Here is a 21,341-nt window from a genome sequence, read left to right on the forward strand (position 1 = left end):
AAATGGCAGCTCAGAGAGTCATTCTAGAAATGATATGAGAGAAACACATGGTGTTACAGAAAGACACATAAAGATGTTTGGCAGAAGAATAAAAATACATTACAGTTACAGTGCAAGATATGAATGCAGAGACCCAAATTTGATTTAATAAACAAAGTGGTCTTGGGTTTCATCCTTCTGAGCCTGCAGTGTGTTTGTCCTTAATTTGTTTATACAGGCTTCTTCCAAGTGTTCTAGTTTGCTTTCACAATCAACAAACATGCAGCAGAGGAGGGCTGCAACTATTTCATCAGAAAAATGGATCAACTCTTCCACAAGGTGGCAGAATACACCGCAAGAAATGTTTTTGTTCACCAGCAGCAGCAAAGTGTCTTTAGTTGACACACATCATGGCCTCAGCACTTCACTTCACATCAATATACAATGTTTTTAGGTGAAATCTTTCACATGGAAGCTACAATAAAGCACTGTCCTTTCTAACAGTTGGTAAAACGTGATGAAGACTGAGCTTGTTCACTCTTGAGCTCATATAGGTAAATGTAATATAATGTAATTTTTGCATTTTTCTTTTCACAGATTTGTTTTCATATTCTGGTGAAGTCAGACTGGAGAATCAAATGGAAGCAAAGATGGATTTTAAAGAGATATTAAAAGGTTTATTACAACAACTTATCAATTCAAATTTTATACAGAACTTTCACAAGTTACAAGTACACATTCAACACAGTATCACACCCCTTTTTTTTTTAGCAATTAAGCCAAGGTAAAACAAATAACCAAAGCTTTCATAAACTTAGAGCCACAACCCAAGTTGAAACAACTTGTTTAATGATATTTATCTGACTGAGACATTTTCGAATTAACAGTTAAATTCTCGCAGAGAATTATTATCTCATGCAGATAGCACATAACAGTAAATTTTTTAAAAAAATCATATTTTAAGAAAACAATGTTAGCATCTTGTAAAACTACACAGTAGTAAGCCAGTACGGACTAAGAGAGAAAAGGCAAAATTGACTTCATGGAGTGATTTGCTTCCTACGATTATTTCAATGATGAAATGCTCACAATTCTTACAAGTAGTAGTGTTTACTCTAATATACAACCTCTTTAGGTTACTTGTCGAACAGCGGAGCAGCATGTGATTCCAGTTCACATCTGAATGCTTTAATTTTACATGACATGTCACTGAAAGGCCTATCCTAATGATTGAAAGATTCAGGTTTTAACTGCTAACAGAGTTCATGTGATCAACAGGGCTCAGCTACAGGATCCAGACTATCCTATAAAAAAAACAAAGTACATAACACCTAGAAAGATCACATACAATGTATCATTGATGTTATTTACAATGTTTTCTAAAAATGTCATCTAGAATTGCAATTGATGAAAACAGCATTATGTCCCTAAGTGTTCTGCATAAAGCCATAAACAGTCACTTATAAAAGCAAAGACAGTACACAAAGCAAGATATTTCCTCTACTGAGCAATTATGTTCATGAGACCCCTTAATCTGAGAGAACAGCCATCAAATCAAGCTAATCGGCATTAAAACTGTACGGAAATAATTCATAGAAAAACATTAATGGCACTGAATTAAGTCAACATCACCATGATTGAGTAATGGAAAAGGTACTGCAATCACCGCTTCAGGAACAATCAGACTACAGATGGAATGTTAATGAAATAACACGCATTTCTAAACAGCCAACCTCCTTAAGACTATTTTACAGGCAGAGGTAAGCTCAAACATTCAAACTGCACGATGCAACTACAGCTGATCTCACTCACAGAAAAGTTGTCAAATTTAAAATCAGATTCAGCCATTTACATTTGTGTAATGTGACAGTATTCAAATCTACGTCTAAAAAGCTGCCAGTACTTAACGTGTGGACTGTCGAACTCTAAAAAGGTAAACCTGTCATCTCTCAAAAAATGTGCAAAATGGAAAATGCAAATTATTTAAAAAAAAAAAAAAAAAAAAAAAAAAAAAGTAACAGCTCTTTATGTGACATCATCATAAAGATAGTGCTTCTTAAAAATCATAAAAACGAACAAGCAAAACAAATTACAAATGAGCAACAACACACTTTGGTAAAGTCTCTAACAATTCACGGATCAACCTGCAGGCTGATCGCTGTCAAATAAAAAAATATATAAGATTAATAAATAAGTCACACATAAATACAAAAAACATTTTGTGTTTTACATCTTCACGTTACACTTAAAGTGCCTATTCTTTTGTCTTCATCAATTCCAGAGAAAACATTTGCATTTTTAAAAAGCATTGCCTATGGAGGACAAAAATGGACCAAACAAATAAAGCAATAAAGAATAAATTAAAAACAGTACGGTCCAAAGTGAAGCTGCGAGAGAATCCCTTTCCTCTGTCTGTGAGAGAGATTGAAGAGGCAACAGCGCTCCAGTGATGAAACTCGGGCACGGTTTGGGATGAATCAACTCCCTGAAGGCTGGGTGGCGCCCCTCCGCGGCAGGCCCTCCTCTGTGCTCTCGTTTGACGTGGTGGTGGTGGCGGCGGCGGCGGCGGGTGCGACGCTGGACGGGGCGGAGACGGCCGGGGTCGTGGAGGAGGAGCTGACCCCGTTGGAGGTGCTGACGGAGCTGTGCTGGATGGCCTCGTTCTGGGGGCTGCCGGGGACGGACATCTCCTCGCAGCTCTCCTCTTTGTCAGAAACTGTGTGAGGGGAAAAAAAGAGAAAATAGCCGCTATAATGTTTGGATTTGCTGCTTCCTGCTGTTGCTTTAATTAACAGCATTTACCTGCTATAATCCGGAAAGGCTCAGGAAAGGTTTGTCACGTAATCGAATGTAAAACAGCTATTTGCACATGGCGTGCGCAAACCATTTCATTAATCCCCATAATGCTACTTTTGCACCCCTTCCTTTAATTAAAGCTCCAATGTCAATTTAAACCCACATCATAAGGGTACATTACATTCTGGGGCATGTGGCAGTGTTTCCCATCCCTAACTGCATTCTCATTTGTTTTTTGTTACCTTGCCAACTACTGCAGCGACAGATGATTACAGCACCTGATTTTAATGATGCTCACACTGGAGAGTAGGGAAGACTTGGAGTCGAAATGCCACCAGCTGTTAGGCAGTTGCATTGAATTAATTGGATCCTGATGGAAAAAAAAAAGGCTCTACTCTCATGCTCTGTTTCATAAAGGAATAAGGAGCACAATGATAATTAATATTGCTAATGATATGAAGTCACTTGTTATGGCACTTTGTAATTAATGGCTGGGTTTTTGAGAATGTAAAATATGGATTCCATAGCAATAAGCTGCGACTGAAGTGTAATACAAATGTCTTCTTGACGAGACTTTGACCGTGTGATTTAATGTAAGTGAATGTCAAAGCGCTAAACTCTCTTGCTGTTTTACTATGCAGAAGGTCAACCTCTGAATAAATCAGCTTGGTGGTTTTGTTCCATGTTCAAGTAAGCATTATTACTCCTAACGACATTAGGGGCTGGCTGGCTAATACATCACAATACTCAAAAATTCTGCTTCCCCCCGAGCGGCCAGAGCTTCTTTCTGCTCTCTGCTCTCTTGGATTCTGAATTCGGGGGCTTGCTGTAAAGCAGATGGACAGCTCGGTGTGCCAAGTGAAAGCATGTCCTGGCTTGTTTGCGGGGCAGTCTGGATAATGTCCTCCCACCTGCCATGGGTACGCCCGGGCAGGACGATGAAGGGTATTACCAGGTCTGGAGGGCAGTGTAGCCTTGTGGGACGTGTAACAGTGAGAAGCTTGATGAGGCCGTTACAACAGAGAGGGTCGTGGATCAGTCAGAGTTAAATATTGTGCTTTACTAATTAGTGAAATAGATGATTTCATTCTCTGTTCACGCCCACATTATCCATACGTTTTTCTTTTTCCTTCTTGGCTCGTCTAAAAATCCACCCCACCTGTCATCATGAGCCGAACTGATGTACCTGCGTATTTGGATGAGGTTATATTTTTTTTCAAACAGGGTAAAAAAGTGCTCCAAATGTCATCTTTCACAAAAAAAAGGTCTCGAAACACCAGAACAGACATGAGAAAGATGACCCAATTCATCCGTGGATCCTGCTAAAAAAAACAACAATCCAGACGACACCAAATGAGATTCGGCTCTGACAGCCCACTCTAGCCTGGAAACCATCAGTCCCATAGTGCACATGACGTGTGTCAGTGGGCTGGTTAGCTATAAGGGATGCATAATGAACAGCCAAGCTTGGTGGACACCCCACAATGAGAACGCTCTGCAGTCTTGTCAAGCTTGCTGCTTTAATGGACTCATTTCAGAGGCAATCATTGTCAATACAAGTCAGCGGAGGCGTTTAGGAATACAGTAGAGAAGCGGCTTGGAGCGAGTTCGTTCTCATTGCATACCGGCTCATCTGTGAGGGAAGGTGAGTTATGACCATAAAATCAAAATGACAGAACCCCTGGTCTTCGGAAACAAAGAAATATGGGTGGTATAATTCTAAATGAGATCATGTGAAGAACAAGCGCCGGCACGGAGACGATACTGAACAGACAAGAGAAAATTTAAATGAAGTGGGTACAAATGGTTTCCTCTAACAGACTAAAATATTCATAAAGATGATTATTGTGTGTCTAGTAAAGACATTAGAAGTTATATTTTAATTAGCATATGTAGATGTTACAAATAACCCAAATATTTGGTTTCTGAGAAACTCAGATGACATTTAGCTTCATCTAACAAATGTTGATTTCGGTGTCAAATGAGGAGAAAACAATCGCTTGCTCGTAGATACCACCTGTGGCCTCTTGAAAGGATTCGGACATGACATCACACTGCCAGTGAGAATTTGTCTCAAACAAACACCTGCCCATAAATATCTGAACTTTTGCGAAGTTTTTCCAAAAACAAACCAAAAAAAAAAGAAAGAAAAAAAGAGATCTAATATGTCAATAGCTCTTTTCTGTTTGGCCGTAAGTAAGACATGTGCTTCTAGTGGTTGGCTGGAGCTCATTTCCGACGCGTTTCACTGGAAGCCTCGGGCTGAGAATAATGGAGCATTACTCACTGTGATAGCCAGATTTCTTCTGCATGGCGGTTACAGGGCAATCTTTATGAGCCAGAAGAAGCTGCTTTAGCTGAGCCACTTCGTTTCTCAGCAGGGTGACTTCACTCTTTGGGAGAAAGGAGACATACAGCAGCACTTAATAAAATGGTCACTCTGGAGCATTACAGTGTGTCAGATATGAGGACAAAGAAGATAGCATGTGCATATGGTTCAAACCTTACAGAAGTCAAATTCCAGTTCATTACAATAGGATTTAGATTATATTCAAATTTTATTAAATGAGTTTGTGTTTAACCTAGAGCCTGACCGATACTTTTTAAAGGGGATATCGATATCAATATTTGAGAGTTAAAAAAATCCAATAATGATATTTTTTAAAAATCAACATATAACATACATATGCGAACATTTTTGTTAAGAATCCCTTAGTTTTTTTCTAAGAATTGTGACCAAGATATTACCTAAGTGAGACACTTTACAGTTAAAATGAAACGCGTCAGTGCTCTCTGGTGGACAAACTGTGTAAAGGCGATATCTCAAACATATCTTAAACATTTAAGCTAATATCTGCAAGTGTGTCAGCTTCCTGATTTATTGGTCTAGCTCTAGTTTGAAGCCACGATTCCAAACCACATGTTGACACAAGTAAAAATCCACCTAAAACAATACAGTACATACACCAAAATGTGGTTGAATGTGGGTTTGTTCCCTCTCTAAATGTACAGGTGTATCTTTTATCCAACATGGGATTTCAATGCCAATTATTAATGGTTAATTCTCAAGACCTCCTCTGTACAGTAATCCCACATGACCACAACATGACTGCAGAAATACTCATATTTTCTTGTGGAAAAGTAACAACATAATGGATGAATTCAGAATAGTATGATGCACTTCTTCATTTATGTTTTTCCTGCGCAATAATTATAAGCCTTCACCAGCTACTGACCAGCACATTTGTCATAGGTGAGCTGTTCGAATTGTCACTGCAACTTTGTAGATGCTGCTGAGATTTACACTCTCGTGCCGTTACAGCTCCCAGGGGAGCTGAAGATTTCTGCATGTCGTAAAAGAGAGCCACATTACGCTGAAGGTGACTTTAACTGGATTTAGAGCGGCCAGGGGCCCGCGGAACACCCAATGGCAGATTTAAGCTCCTTCTCTTCTCCTTTAAAGGACTATGGGCGGCTTAATCTATTAGTCTAAAAGCAGCCAATTTATTTGATTCCATCTGTTTAGTCTTGCTGCTGTTGGCAGGGTTGAGCTATTGTGAGACAGATTTAAACACAGCTGGAAGGAGCGTATGTATCATATGTAGCCAGTGCCATTTTCGCTGCGCTTCCACCATGGCTGCTGCCATTTAATGCCAATATAAACACAGGCGTTGTTTAAAACTGTCCTTCCAATTTGTTCCAAAGACAAAAGTCAGAGATGCCAAACATCCTTTACAAAATGCAATTTCACTAGTTGGATGTGAAAAACTGGTAACTATTACAGCTTAAAAGAGATAATACAAAGTGTTTGGTTGACTTCTAACCCTAACGCACAGAGGGAGAAATACATGTCAGAGCTGTTAGTGACACAAAAAACATTTACTCACCGTTCAAGGAACAGTATCATTAAACTGCATCATACCTGGAATTTTATACAGGACTAAAACAGGACTTTTCAGAGTTAAACTTGTTTCTAACTTTGCGAATTAATCGAAACTGAGCAAATGGGCCTAGGGTGATGCTGGGAGCCCTGTGAGCTGCTTGGTCTGACACCTCATTAAAAAGCCAGTTAAGGATATGATGTTAAAATAATTGTGCATCATTAGAAGCAGTTTCACTGATCAGCTGGCCCATGTCAGCATGGGGTTTTTTTAATTTTTTTTTTTTTTTTTTACAAAAACTGCACTGCTGATTAATGCCTTCATATAAAGCGCCTTTTTATTCTCTGCCACATGTTGTTCCCTTCTTTGTAGTTAACAGCGATGCTCTTCTTGTTTATAACCCAATTCACTCACCTATCCTTCCCCTTTCATCTACCTACATTTAAATAAAATCTCAGCTAGCGCACCCATGACAAGTGGTGATAACTTGTTTTTGAACCAGATATTAACGACATGAACCCATTTCCTTCCACCGCTGTCTATCCCCTCCTCCAGCCTCCACGTCTTACTCTGCTTTCATAGAAAAATAAGACAGTGAGCAAAATAAACACCACATCTCATTTAATTGTCTGGAACACCGATGTGCCGCACCCCCGGCTCACACTTATCAACAGAGACAGCAGATACATGAACTGTTTCGAACTTGTCAGCATCAGATCCTAATTGCTTCCAGCTAAATGAAGGTTCAAAAAGACACCTTTCCCTAGGAGATTTTTGAGGCCATTCAGTAAACTGCTGAGACAGAAGCGAAGACACGCTTGTGTGCGGCTGACATCTGGAGGATACATCTTTATTGACAGGGACATATCGATGTAAGGGGCTCACACACCGCGGCTGTCACACGGCATCTCTTCTTAATGGGCTTTAATGACTTCATCACCACAGAAGGGAAAAGTCTGCGTACACACGCTTACACCCACAGCACACGATGATAAACAGACATAGTCATGCATACGTACACAGACTGACACATGTGAGCACAAACCCAGAGACAGATGAAGTTATGGTTTTCACATGCACTAGCTGAGGGGAAAAAAGTAAAAAAGTACCTGAAGCTGTCCATTCATGGAGTTGAGGTCCTCAGCCTTCTTCTCCAGGGACTGGACCCACACTTTCCTTTTCTGCCTGCAGCGAGAAGCAGCAGCCCTGTTACGCTCCAGGAACTTGCGCCGCTTCTCATCGGGGTCTTCACTTGTGGTTCTGCGCCGCCGACCCCCTGTGCTTGGAGGGTTTTGGGCAGGGGGCACAGGGGAAGCCTGTATGATAATAATAATACAGGAAAATAACTAGCAGAACGAAACCACCGCCGCATCTGTAATCTACTGCTGACATCACTGTGCAGCACTGCACACTGCACACAGAGAACTGAGCTGCTGTGGTTACAAGCTCACAATACTGCAGTTACAGTTACTAATCCTATTATTTTCTTATTTTAGATGCATTTATATGCTGAGCAGGAAAATACTTTCACCTACTGACCCATTTTAAAGTGTTTGCTTACACTTTACACTTAGTGTGAGGTCAACTTGATGTGTTAAAAACAACCCCCGCATTATGCTGCTGTGCTTACAAAATGCTTTAATACAGGCAGGAATTATTCTCAGAGCTAAAAGAGAGCTAACAAGCACATTGATGTATCTATTCTGATAGTGCTGATATGATACGATACCTTACTTTGAAACCTGAAAACATGTTTTTCTACAAAACCCTTTTTTCATTTAAGAAAAAATAAATTTTGTCTAAACACAAGGAGCCAAACTATACTTTGTGTAAAATTGACAACATTTAAATTCAAATAAGGAACTATCTGATCAAAGAATTAGTAAACAATATCATATCACCATTTGATGAAAGCTTTTCATTAGTATGGCTACTAAAAAAGTACCAACATTCAATAGTACTGTATTCATTTAATAGGACCCCTATCTGCACTTTCTGACACACTGAATGAACATGCCTAGTAAATGTGGTGTTTTGACCTTGATAACATGTTCTGATAAACAAAAAAAATTATTATTCTTCATGCACACATAGCCACAGATTACAGACTGACAAAGAAAAACATTTCTTCCAAAGAACACTGGTGAAATACTTGTCCGAACACTGCATGTCTGAATACTTACAGGTGTCTCTGTGGTGGAGGTGGCTGGCTGCTGGAGGGAATGGGGAGAAGGTTCCTCAGTTGTGGGCAGGTGAGGAACTGGAGCTGGAGTCAGGGCCACGGCTGCGGCCGGGGCTGGAGTTGGGGTGGGGGTCGGGGCTGGAGAAGCAGGAGCAGCAGTGTGAGTTACAGCACTGCTCTGGACTTCACCACCATCTCCATTGGTTACCTGAGGAAGCTGCTGGCTTAGCGTGGCTTTCAGTTTCTGGGGAGAAAATCACCACAAGGGAAAAAAGTCAGGAAAATGTTCATACAAACAAGTACTAATTAATACACAATGAAAAGTTGTTTATTCAGTAATGTAAATACTGTAAAAAGGAAGTCATAACCCTAATCATTCAGCAAATTTAAAGTGTGAATTTAACAGCTAACATTTTTGAAGGAGGGTATCAAAATTAATTTTCACTGGCTGTCATAGCACATGTTTTTCACTATATTCAAATGTGATTATGATCTTGCAAGCAGTGGTTGTCATTAATTGACACTAAAATCATAAAAAGGAACCAGAATTGTAGGGCTGTAGTCTCCTGGTCGATTAGTTGGTCGATATGCTCTCGTCCGACCAAATTCTCATTGTATTCAAAACACCCCCCTTGTTTTCACAACTTTGAACTCACCCAACCTAATGGAGACTGCTGGGTCTAACGGAACTCAACGTTTACCGAATCAGTGTTTCTCCTATAATTATAACAACAAGAACTCCCGCCAGGCCAAAAATATAATTTTTAATGTCAAAAATAACGCCATCCATTAATTCGGAAATCAATAGCGTTTAGGAGTCTCTGTGCAGCGCTGTTCAGGTACGTGAGTCTACCTCTGTGCATGGATGTATAAAGAGAACTGGATACAGGAAGAGCGCCAGGCTTTGAAGCCAATTTGACATAGTGGTCAAACCATGTAATTACAACGTCACGTGATGCACACTGGCCCAAAAAGACTTTTTCCCATAGACTTACATTGTGAAAGAGACATCTGTAAATCAGCGGATAAATTTTTCTGAGCGTCACAACCCCCACGAAATGACGTGTCTCACTATCAGAATTAAATCCGTTCGGTCTGATCACATTTCAAAAGCCTAGAAGAGCCGCATGATTGAATTGTTTTATCCCCGTCCAAGTTAGCCGGAGGGCTAAACCGGAAGTAGCCGACTCGGCCAGTGAAAGTCACAAGTGCGCATGCTCTATGGGCCGCACAATGCGGAAGATCCGGGTACTTTCATACCGGCAGGTTGATTTTTTTTTTGCTTCATGCCATGGATGTATAAAGAGAACTGGATACAGCGTCGAAGGCGGGGCTCTGCTCATTCTTATGAAAGTTGCTCAGTGGCGTGTGAAGCCAAAAAAAAATCGACTTCCCGTGTAACTCCATTAAGGAATACGGCATTGCATAGTATGTTGGCGTAGTGAGTGGGAAAAGAGTGAGCGGCAGGAAAGTGACGGAGGATGCAAGCGGAGCAGAGGTAAAGGTTAGTAGTAAGTTGTCAGTCTGGCAGTAAATGTACAGTACAGACTCCAGTGTAACAGTTAATAATGCCAAAAAGTCACGTCTGTTGTTTCCCCAAGTGCTGGGAAAGTGAAGGGGTTAGCTCCAAAGTTAGCAACAATGGGTTAGCCTAACCATACATACAAAATTGTTTATTTACATTGATCACTGAAAACTCTAACCTTTTTCTAAAAATGCAAATAAAAAATTGAAATCAGGTCATCCAAAACTAACTTAAATTAGACACAGGCCTACTCAGCCTACCTCTAGCACATGCAAAACATGTATTACAGGTTGTAAATGAGCAAGCAGTGTGTGGCATCATTTTAAAAACAAACCATCAAGTAACAGAAGTGCTTAGCATCTTTAAACAGCTGTGGGAACATTTAATGAAATGAGAAACCCAACAGATTTCAAGACACAACTCTACTGTCTACAAGAATACAAAAGAAGTGGAGGAAAGAGGTACCAAAAGATGGCTGACCACACCAGAACTACCATGAGTATTAAGCAGTTAGTGAGCAGACTGTAACATTTTGCTTCAATGAAATTACAGCACTGTGTACTAGAAGCAGTTTACTGATGTTTACTAAGGAGATATCCACCCTCTACATGTACTGTAATGTTCCTTTTGTCCCAAATTTGAGAAAAAACTCAAATAAAATAGGGCTCTAAAATAAAAAAATGAACTAAACTGGAAAAAATAGTAAAGGAAGTTAAACATTTTTTTTACAAATAGGATTAAAATAATCTTGCAAAGTAACAAGGCAAAAAAGGAACCGTCAACACACTCCTCAGATTTATTTTGCATAAGTTCAGGCTGAAATCTTATCCGATACCAAAGCCGAAGGACATCCACAGCACATAATGTAACCTAAACCATCCAAAAATTACTGTTTTGAACACTATGGATGAATATGATACACAAACCCATTCACAGAAACTACTTCTTTACAGATTGGTGTCCATGATTCACAGGCCAATTCCTCTAGCATCAAACACTGAGCAAACAAGGTTAAAGTGAATGAGCCTTTCGAAGCAATAACAAAGTGACAGGGAATACATTTACATGAGAAAACTGAGGACCGTGTTATTCTAACAACTACCTTTGCCAGACCAATCTATCTACCAAATTAGTTTATCGTGTAATACCCTTCCAGAAGCTCTTCTGGCAGAAACAAGATATTATTCTCTTGGAATGGCCCATAGAAAGAGGGAAAAGCCAGTCAGATTCATATTTCATCTCTGCCATGGAAACCTCATCAGTGTAATAACCCTCCATCTCATGGGTGTTATTCAACCATCTGCTACTATATTACTTATCTTTATTTTGCAACTAATTAACAGCATAATCTTCTAAATTCAGCAAGTTAATTATCATTATTGTGGTCTTTGCAGCATCATCAGTCCTTGTAAAGTGCCGTCTCTGTGCCCCCTGAGATCTAAGTGGGGGCTGGGAGGAGGCAGGTTGAGCGGGGGTCTGTTTTCTTGACGCGGGCTCATTAGGTGTTTGCTGATGAGCTGAGTGTGGTGGGAGGCACCGGGAGTAAGGGGGGGGGGGGGGGGGGGGGGTGCAGGTCAGGCAGGATTCTGCTGAACAAAAGGTTCCATGCAGGGTGAGGCCGACTTAATGTGCCTCGCTGAGTGTGTGCCAGGATGCCCCCAGCTGGTTTTCACTGGTAGCCCCCCTCTGGTTGGCCCCGGTGACGGTGTGCTGAGCATGGCGCTGTCTCCGTGTTTGTCATCTCCATACCCCATGATCCCCGACAACCAACCCCCTCTCCCTCCTCTTCCTACTCCTCCTCCTCCTCCTCCTCGCCAGTCAGGATCAATCCTTCCCTCCCAACACACTCACACCTCCTGTCCGCAGTTTATCTGTTAATTTCCTCAGGCATAGCATGCTGCGAACACTTACAGGTTTTGTGGTTCGTGCTTCATCACGTTGCCACTGATCTTCCTCACAACACTTCATATCCCTGCCCTTTAACCATCGCTTTTTATACTGTAGGAATCGGTTACAAGACTGCTGTGATTGTGTTTTCCCCAAAGAGAATGTTTCGGGTTGTTTTGACCACACAGATGCAAAATACTGCCTTAAGAGTAGCAGGATTATTCTAAATCTGCAAGAATTAAAAGCTTTTTAATCTTTTATATGGCAAAATCCAGATGTAAAGTCCATTAATGAAAGGGTGATTAGTAATTAAAATCTAACAACATACATACATACTATATGTAACCCTACACATCCAGTCTTTCTGTAGCACCCTCATCTGGTCAAAGAAAGCAAATACTGTCAAACTCTCTCATCACTTTGGTTATTATCTCTCTCAGATGGGGAATAACACACTCAACATGGCAATAAAAGTTTATGAAAAAGAAGAGATAATAAATACCAGCTTTGCCTCTGATTGGGCGGGCTGTGGCTGTGGCGAGGGAGGTCCTGGGATCCCGGGGACATTAGGCACTACGGTGACAGGTCTGACAAGCTGACGGCAGAGACACAGGGACGGATTAGCACAGAGAAAATTAGTCGTCACCAGTAAAAAGGCAGGCAATACTCCCCACAACACAAACCCGCGGCAGGCTCTCAGAGTTTCCTCATATCTCAGTCTCATTAGGTTGGATGGCCTGTTATTTTGTGGAAGTTACGCCACATGGAGATGCAGTGTGCACACTAATGAACCTCTGCCTGCCTGCGTGAGAGCATATGGGAAGCTGAAGAGAGGATGGAGAGACACGAGTCTGAAGGCCGAAGCCAGGCCTCCTCTCACAGCCGCTGACAATGAGACAGAGGGAGGGTGAGGGAGGGTGGGGGCTAGAGAGGGAGAAAAAGAAAGAAGGGGGGGAGGAGATGATTGAGTGAAAGGGAGGCCCACTGGTGGCTTATGTTCTCATCTACTTTTGCCCTCCTTAACTTGTCAACAGCTTTCCCAGTCCCCACAGACCGGGAAGATAGGTTTTTTCCCTGCTGTGCCACTATCAGGAGATGATCATTGGCCGCTCAGTGTTCCATACAGACAATCAGGACTACAGTGAACAACAAGACAAGCTTCCACATGGGGGAGTTCAAAAGATATCAAAAAAACCTTTGCATATGTATTTCCAATACGAGACACTGTCATGGGTTGCAGTTATAATTGGACTGCAAAACACATCAGCAGTATCATCTGTCTGCGCTGCCAGAAATCAAGAGTGTTCATTCTGACTGTCCAAGGACAGAATTCTTTTTTCTTTTTTAAGATTTCTTTATTGTCATGTCTCAGCACACATACAATGAAACATAATTTATCCCCTGCGTTTGACTCATCCTATACACCTAGAACAGTAGGCAGCCGTGGTTCAGCATACAGGGACCAACTCTTTCAAAACTTTTTTTGCCAGTGGTCAGGGGCACTGACAGGAGTATTAACCCTAACATATATGCCTTTGATAGTGGAAAGAACCTGGAGCAACTGGCGGAAACCCACGCAAACACGGGGAGAACATGCAAACTCCATACAGAAAGGACCTGGGACGGCTGAGGTTCGAACGCAGACAACAGTGCTAACTACTAAGCCTCCGTGATGCCCATGACAGCAGTGAAGTATCCTGGATCAGTGCCTGCTGTGCTTAAGCCAAGTCCTGTGTCTTTCCCACAGAGACGCACAGTTGTGCTCTAAAGTCTATTATTTCACTCAAGCTCTCCAGATTTGAACTGACTGCCAAATCTGCAGTGCCAACGTTGTAAATACTCCCTCTGTCCAAGTAGAGCAAAGAGAACATGTGGCACTAATGTATCACTATTGTCTGAATGTCATTTGAAAAGGACTTACTGATGTAAACCAATATCCGTGCACAATCTCAAATTTAAAACTTGGATAATGCAAGCAAAGAGTGAACTAAAGTCGCGTTCTTCCCATGGAAATGATGTGCTGTATGTTAAATCTGCATGATGCATCATCTGGATGCAAAGGGCCAATATTTCACACATAAATCACGTTGTTTTCTATACACTGGATTAAAATAGTCATCTAAAATTACTCGCCTTGAGAAAACAAATGCTTTTGTTCATTCTCGTCCTTGAAAATAGCAGCTGACAAAACAATTCCACCTCAAGGTCCATTTAGCAGTTGTTCTGGAGCTTTGTGACATGATTGAAAGTTCCAGAACAGCTACTAAATGGACCTTGAGATTATTTTGTCAAATGTTGTTTTCAAGGTTAAGAACGAACTCTGAAGCCAACATGAACAATAAATCCTTAAAATATTGAAATAAAAAGGAAATTTAAACATTCACATGAAGATCATGTGATATGATCAAAAGTTACAGAACAGCTACTAAATGGACCTTGAGGTGAGAAATAATTTGTTACTAATTTACTTGTTAATGACATCCCATATTTGTTAAGAGACTAAAATTGCATGTATCCATAATTCTCTGACTGTATCAATCAATTAGTCGCCAAAATATCAGAAACAGCAATAACAAAAAGGCTGATTTCAAATTTCAAACAATGTCTTAAAACTCAGCTTTAACACACTGAGACACACATTGGTAACAACATAAAACCAGCAAAACACTCACAGGGATTGTAGTTGGAATATGTACACTTGAGCTTGTAATAGACGCAGGTATAGCGACTGGCATGGTCTGACCGTTAGGCAGCTGTAAGAGCACAGGGAAGGTGCCAGACACTGGGCTGAAGGAGGAAAGAAAGAAAACAAAGTAAGTGAAATACAAATCAATTTCATGATAAATACACAAAACAGAATCTGTCACAAACTGATGACAAAGGTGGCGACTAATAAACAATATTCTGTCATATTCAAGCAACAACTGATGGGAGGATAACATTGAAACAAAACAGAATGCAACTCAAACAGGACTTAAAGTAAATAATACAGCAACAGGTTCAAGCAACATTATTAAAAGAACATGTTTTATTGTCACATTAGACCCCATAAGTGACATCAGTCTTGTCAAGATATGGACATTTGCTTCTTAAGCGATTCCTTTATTGGTTAAACACACCAAATCATCTCTGTCAGGCTTCCTCAAACATTTATTTTAATACTGGAGGTCTTTACGTACAGTGTGTGAACCTCTTTTTCAAGTTGTTTTGGGTTCATAATTTCTTCTAATTGTATTATTACTACTACAAATTCTTTTTTTATAATACTTTTGGCTATAATTATCATTTAGCCATCTTAACTGCTGAGGTATGGGGCCACAAGGACTCCACAAAACACAGATTTATAATTATAATATTATACTGCATGTCCATGTGTCCCTGCATAGATGATTGTTCAGACAGATCTTAAACAAATCCAATTTAACTCACCTTTGACCTTACTTGAAACTTACTGTAGCTGTGACAAGCACTGAGGTGATCCTGATGTTTTTTTGTCAATGAGCCTAAAATTATATCTACTAATCTACATGGCAGGTAAATCTGAGCATGTGATCATTTCACAATTATACAATTATTTAATTAGAGTTCAATAACTACAGTTTCCATGATGTTTGAATTTTGTGCCTCAATGGAAAATGTAGATGTTGAACGTTAAAATAATAATTGTTGTATCTTTGTTAAAATGACAAGAGCCTCAAAACAAAATACAATACAGTGTAAAGGCTCAATAAAGCCTTTATACACACTGAACATACATTGTGACAGGGATGATTATGTGTAAAATTTCCACTCTTTATTTCACCACTCAGAAACTTATTAGGAGCTGTTTGAGCAATACTGATGCCATTTTTGAAGACGGGACTTATGAGATCTACAGCCAAAAATAAAAAATCCTGCAAATAAATCAAAAACAAAACAAGCACATGCCTCACACAGACGAAACTCCACACAAATAATAATAAAAAGAAACTATGACTTGATAAAACTATGATTCTTAAAAATGGACATTTTGAGTTACTTACACTATAGGCCTATTAGTCGATGGGACTTGGGTAATAACAGAGCTAGAAGTTGGCGATGGGAGAGCTTGCTGTATTACAACATTAGCCTCTGAGGTTGCTAGAAGTACATTGGGAACTTGGAGGGATGCAGGATGGACTATAGTGGATGCTGGCAGTGAGGCTGGCTGCAAAGATAAGTCCTGAAAACATCATACAAGATCTTAGCTGCACCAAGTGTTTAATGAACACCAGACTAGTAAATTGTAAATTACTTTAAATGACAAAATGTACCCAGATTTCACTATCTTTTTTTCCTAAATAGTAGAAATTACCTACAGAAAGGAATAAAATCATATTAGTTCAAATCTTATATCTCGCACAAATTTCTCTGGATAATCATTCTGTGCAGTACTATTAGTATTTTTCACAGAATAGGACAAAAGTATCATCTTTGGAAGTTGAGACAAAGTCAAATTGAAACAACCAAAGTAATCCAATCGGTTATTAAATTAATATTAAAAGTAGAGGATCTGCATATTCAAGAGTAAATTACCAATCACAGAAGCAGAAGAAGACCATTTAATCACTTTTGATGACTACCCTGTGACCTCTTTGATAAGCACAAATACCAGAAACCAGCTTATTTCAAAGAGTTTACCTTGTCGTCATTTGTAGTAGATTCGGGGTGAGGCAGAGGGCTATCTCGATGCGCCTCCAAAGCTGTGGGTGCCTCCGTTTTGTTGCGTATGATAGGTGTTGCGAGAGGTGACAAATCCAGTGGTAACTACAGAAAAATAAGAATCAATCACCTTGTTAGAACAATTCAGAGATGATGATCTGCTGAAGGTGAGTTTAACAACAGGAACAACCTTCTTAATGTCATCTTCAGTTGCTTTTTTGAAGTCATGGTCGAACGGGCTTGCGAGTTCATTGAACAGTCCGACCTCTTCGCAGTTCTTCAAAAAGCGGGTGGGTGTAGGGGTTTGGTCTGCAATGGAGGAAAACCTCTAGTACACACACTGGTTGACAAGTATCAATTACATCAATATCTCTCAACTTCAAGAGCTCTTACCAGCAATAATGACACTGTCATTTCTCGCTGGGCCAAACTTCAGGGTCATCTCATGTTTGTGTTTGTGGACAGCCAAGTGGTCTTCATTTGTAAATCTCTATGTGAGGTCAAAAAAAGAAGACATGCAGGACAATGAGACAGGATCTAGAAGAATAAGATCTGGAGCACACATTGCACATGTCCTCCATTACCTGGAGGCAGTCAGTTTAAACATCTATTATGCTTTTGTCCATCTCATTTATATCAATAAGAGAAGAGTAAATATTAGAAACACGTCTTGAGATAACACAATATACCAGCCCTCAAAATGACCTTTAACATTAATAAACACCTCTTTAAAACAGCTGTTATAAACCTGAACATTATAATCTCATTGAAGATATGATGACCACCTTTAAATTCAACACTTTTTAGGGCCAGAAAAATGATGAACAACATAAATTAATAAATACAATTTGTCCCCACCAAAGTGCAATTCCTGGAAGAGTGGAGATAAAACTTTTAGACCACAATGTTGGGAAACTCTGGTCCATGCAACTGTTTTAAAATGAATTTATAGACAGGTGACAAATTAAAGGAAAAACTGGTACAGGTCTGAATGCTTGACCCCTACAGCGAGGGGATCTGGTGACTCTGTTATGCTGTGGGGGGCATTTTGCTGGCATGGTTTGGGTCCCCTTGAGGGAAGGGTCAATGCAAATCAATACAAAGTTGTTCTGAGTGATCACCTTTATCCTATGATGAAATATTTCTATCCTGATGGAAGTGGTCTCTTCCAGGATGACAATGCCCCCATCTATAGGGCACGAGGGGTCACTGAATGGTTTGATGAGTACGAAAATGATGTGAATCATATGCTATGATCTTCGCAGTCACCAGATCTCGACCCAGTCGAACACATATTATAAATATATATGACATATATACATATAGTTGAATTAGTTAAAATGGTAAAATATGAAAATTTACACATTTCAGATTTCTTTAATGTCTCTTCAAAATTGTTTATGGGTTGAGGGGGGACTGCTTGGACTTATGACTTCAGCATTTTGAAAATCCTGGTTTTAGGCCTGTCCAAGCCTGTACGAGTGAAGCAAGCAACTCCTCACTGTGTGTCACCTGCTTTATGGTAATTTGATAACTTGGGTATTTGTTTGGGAATCTGCACCACTAAAGTGCAACATCAACTGGGTATGACATTGTTATATAATCTCATGGCCCTATTTGTGTCCAAAATCTAGTTATAACATCCTTACAATTTTAGTTTATATTGTGCTCACATGGTGCATTTTCCCAAAATGAAGTTGTGTTTCATCACTTCATCAATTACAAACTATGACACACTGAAAACCTGGAGCCAGGTAGTATTCTGGTAAAGGGGTACTGGCTGGTAAAATACAATGAAGCTGCCACCTATAGTGTGCACTGAACTTGAGGGAGGACTTGGATGCAACAGGGGCCCCAAAACATGTTCATCCAGCCGTTGGCCTGTGTGTGCAGCTTTACATAATAATTTGAAGTAATGACACAAAAAGTGACATTTTTGAGAACAGAGTTGACTTACCTGTCCACAACCAGGAGCAGTGCATTGGAAAGGTTTATCATCACTCATATTAAGGAATTCCTGTAATGTCGCCCTGAAATGAAACAGGAAAAAAGCACAAGCGGGTTAACTGTTTACAAATAATGTCTTGGATCCTTTGAGATGTACAGTCAACATTGTGGCTAAAGCTAAAATACATTTAAGGAAATGGACAGAGGTGTTGTCGAGAAATGTGTGACTATCAATGACCGTTAAAATATTTCTGTGAAGGTGAAAGTCCTCAAAAATGACAACAAGAAACGTGGACAAAGCTGGTCGATGATGGGCGGTTGCTTTGGTTGTTTACACCTCAGTCTCCTAATAAAAGACGCTAAATTCTCTACTTATCTTTGTCCAAATACGCGACTGAGGCGGACATATCCTGAGCTGATAACTTCTACTGGCTCTCTATGTTGTCAAGATAACCTCTCATGAAGAAAAAAAGGCATCACACAAAACCTAATAACGTTATAATTGCAGGGGGAGCGATCATCTGTTCCAGTCGTTTCCATGAAATAGCCTTAGCCCTGCGCTAACATACAATCGTCGCCATGTTTGTACCTAAATATCACTGTCAACAGAGGACATGTCAACGTTTATTTCGAGTCCGTTAATAGTAAAGGAGGACAAGTCCCTCACAGTGCCACAAATTATGTATTTTGCAGAAGCTTTGTACCCGTTCGCACTCAGTTTAAGTGGACACTTACCCCTCAGCCACAACCCTTGATGTCCAAAATCCCACGTTCGTAGCGATGTATCGCGAGAGTAGCGTGGACTCTTCCGTAAACGTCTCATTCTGACGCGCTCTGATTTATCTTTTTTTTATTATTGAGTGATTCATTTCGAAACATCAAGGTATAAACAATAACAACAATAAACACCTCTGAACATCCAAGGCACAGATGAGAAAAGATAGAGAAGATAAAATAAGACTTGATAAGATTTGACTTAAAATAAGATTTGATAAGAAAGATAAATTATATGAAATAATAGTATAACATAAATAATATTGGAAATACATTTACAAACAAGTTAATGAAATACTACTACTACCACTAATAATAATAATAATAGTCTGCACTCATAGTTGCTCTAGAGGTCATTAAATATTTTCAGTTCTTCATAAGCTCGGAGGAGAGACTTTCCTTTTTTCCCCATTAAATGTTATTTTCTGTTGTGCTAAATTTTACATAATGTACATTCAATAAGTCAAGGCCCGAGCTGAAGAGGAACTTTGACTTTGAAATGCGTTAAAAGAGCTTAGAATTTGATTTACACTGACCAGGAGCCAGAATCTATTATGTATTTATTCATCATGATTGTCCATAATCCAGTAGTACTACATAATAGTGATATGTTTGTGTTTAATTATCTTTGTTCGGCTTTGTTGTCCTTGTTTTGGCTGCATCTTCATGTGTACAGTATCTTCCTGAAGAATGTTGTGTGTAAAAATATTGAGAGCCACTAGAAACCAGAGCCAAACGCCTTGTATGTGTAAACATACTTGTCCAATAAAGCTGATTCTGATTCTAGTTTTTGAACAGATGGACAGGAATGTATTTTAAATAAATAAAAAAATAGGCATTCTGTTGCAACTGTGTTTTAAATAACATTTACTCTTTGTGTTTTGTGGTAAATCTCAAAACCTGAATGGTATTTCGCATACACAAAGCAAATGTTTTCTAGTTCTTCCCCTAATATAAATGGCTTTTTGAATTTCACTTTTAGACTACTTAAAGGATAGGTTCACAATTTTTCCAAATGTGTCTTAAAACAATGGTCAGGTGTCCATACGAACATGGAAAGAGGTTTTCCTCACTATAATTATTCCTCCTGTTCATACTGGCTGTTAAAAGATCCCCTTCCAATGTGCTTTGAGTGTAAGTGATGGAGGCCAAAATCAACAGTGTGTCCACACAGTCATTTTGTGCAAAAGTGTATTACAAGTTTATCTGAAGCTTATGAGGCTTCAGCAGTCTGAGTTAGTCATTCAAAATGGATATCTGTCACATTTACAGTCTTTTTAGCATCAATTCCCTCTTTGTGTTTCCCTGTTGAGCTGCAGTGGAAATATAGCAACACAAAGAGGAATTTGTCACTAAAAACAGAATAGAGGGGTTTTCCTTTTATAATTCCACTAAACTACTAAACACAGCTCTTATAAATCTCACCAGTACATTAAGTGTTTGCTTTAAATTTTATGTGACATCCTCAACTGTGAGCGACAGGTTTTTGTTTGACAGTTACTAGTTCTGTAATTTCTTTTAAATCAGCAAGTTTAGGGCTGAAGCTAAGGATTCTCTTACATTTTTATGGAATAATCTGTAAATTATTTCATGAATCATTTTGTTTATAAAAAAAACAGCAAAAAGCCAATCACAAGTTCCAAGGTGATTTGTACAAAATGGCTGGTTTTGTCTGAAAAAAATAAAACCT

General features: G+C 39.6%; 1 protein-coding gene across 3 annotated transcripts; it reads right to left on the reverse strand.

Annotated features, from left to right (window-relative positions):
- Positions 1–630: 630 nt before the first annotated feature.
- Positions 631–19,746, reverse strand: atf2 (activating transcription factor 2). 3 transcript variants are annotated; one of them, XM_067603585.1, is made up of 12 exons: positions 19,613–19,742; positions 18,888–18,960; positions 17,324–17,420; positions 17,121–17,239; positions 16,910–17,035; positions 16,273–16,451; positions 14,923–15,037; positions 12,753–12,845; positions 8,840–9,082; positions 7,766–7,972; positions 5,063–5,168; positions 631–2,695 (listed from the first exon to the last, which is right to left on the reverse strand). In XM_067603585.1, exons 2-12 carry the CDS (start codon positions 18,933–18,935, stop codon positions 2,457–2,459), a joined length of 1,572 nt encoding a protein of 523 aa, XP_067459686.1. In that variant the 5' UTR covers positions 18,936–18,960; positions 19,613–19,742; the 3' UTR covers positions 631–2,456. The 3 variants fall into 3 exon arrangements, with proteins under 3 accessions (XP_067459686.1, XP_067459689.1, XP_067459687.1); XM_067603588.1 differs by lacking the exon at positions 12,753–12,845 and having other exon boundaries at positions 19,613–19,746; XM_067603586.1 differs by lacking the exon at positions 19,613–19,742 and having other exon boundaries at positions 18,888–19,606.
- Between the last annotated feature and the right edge of the window lie 1,595 nt (positions 19,747–21,341).

The sequence above is a fragment of the Thunnus thynnus genome, chromosome 11 (genome assembly GCF_963924715.1).
Source record: "Thunnus thynnus chromosome 11, fThuThy2.1, whole genome shotgun sequence".
NCBI lineage: Eukaryota > Metazoa > Chordata > Actinopteri > Scombriformes > Scombridae > Thunnus > Thunnus thynnus.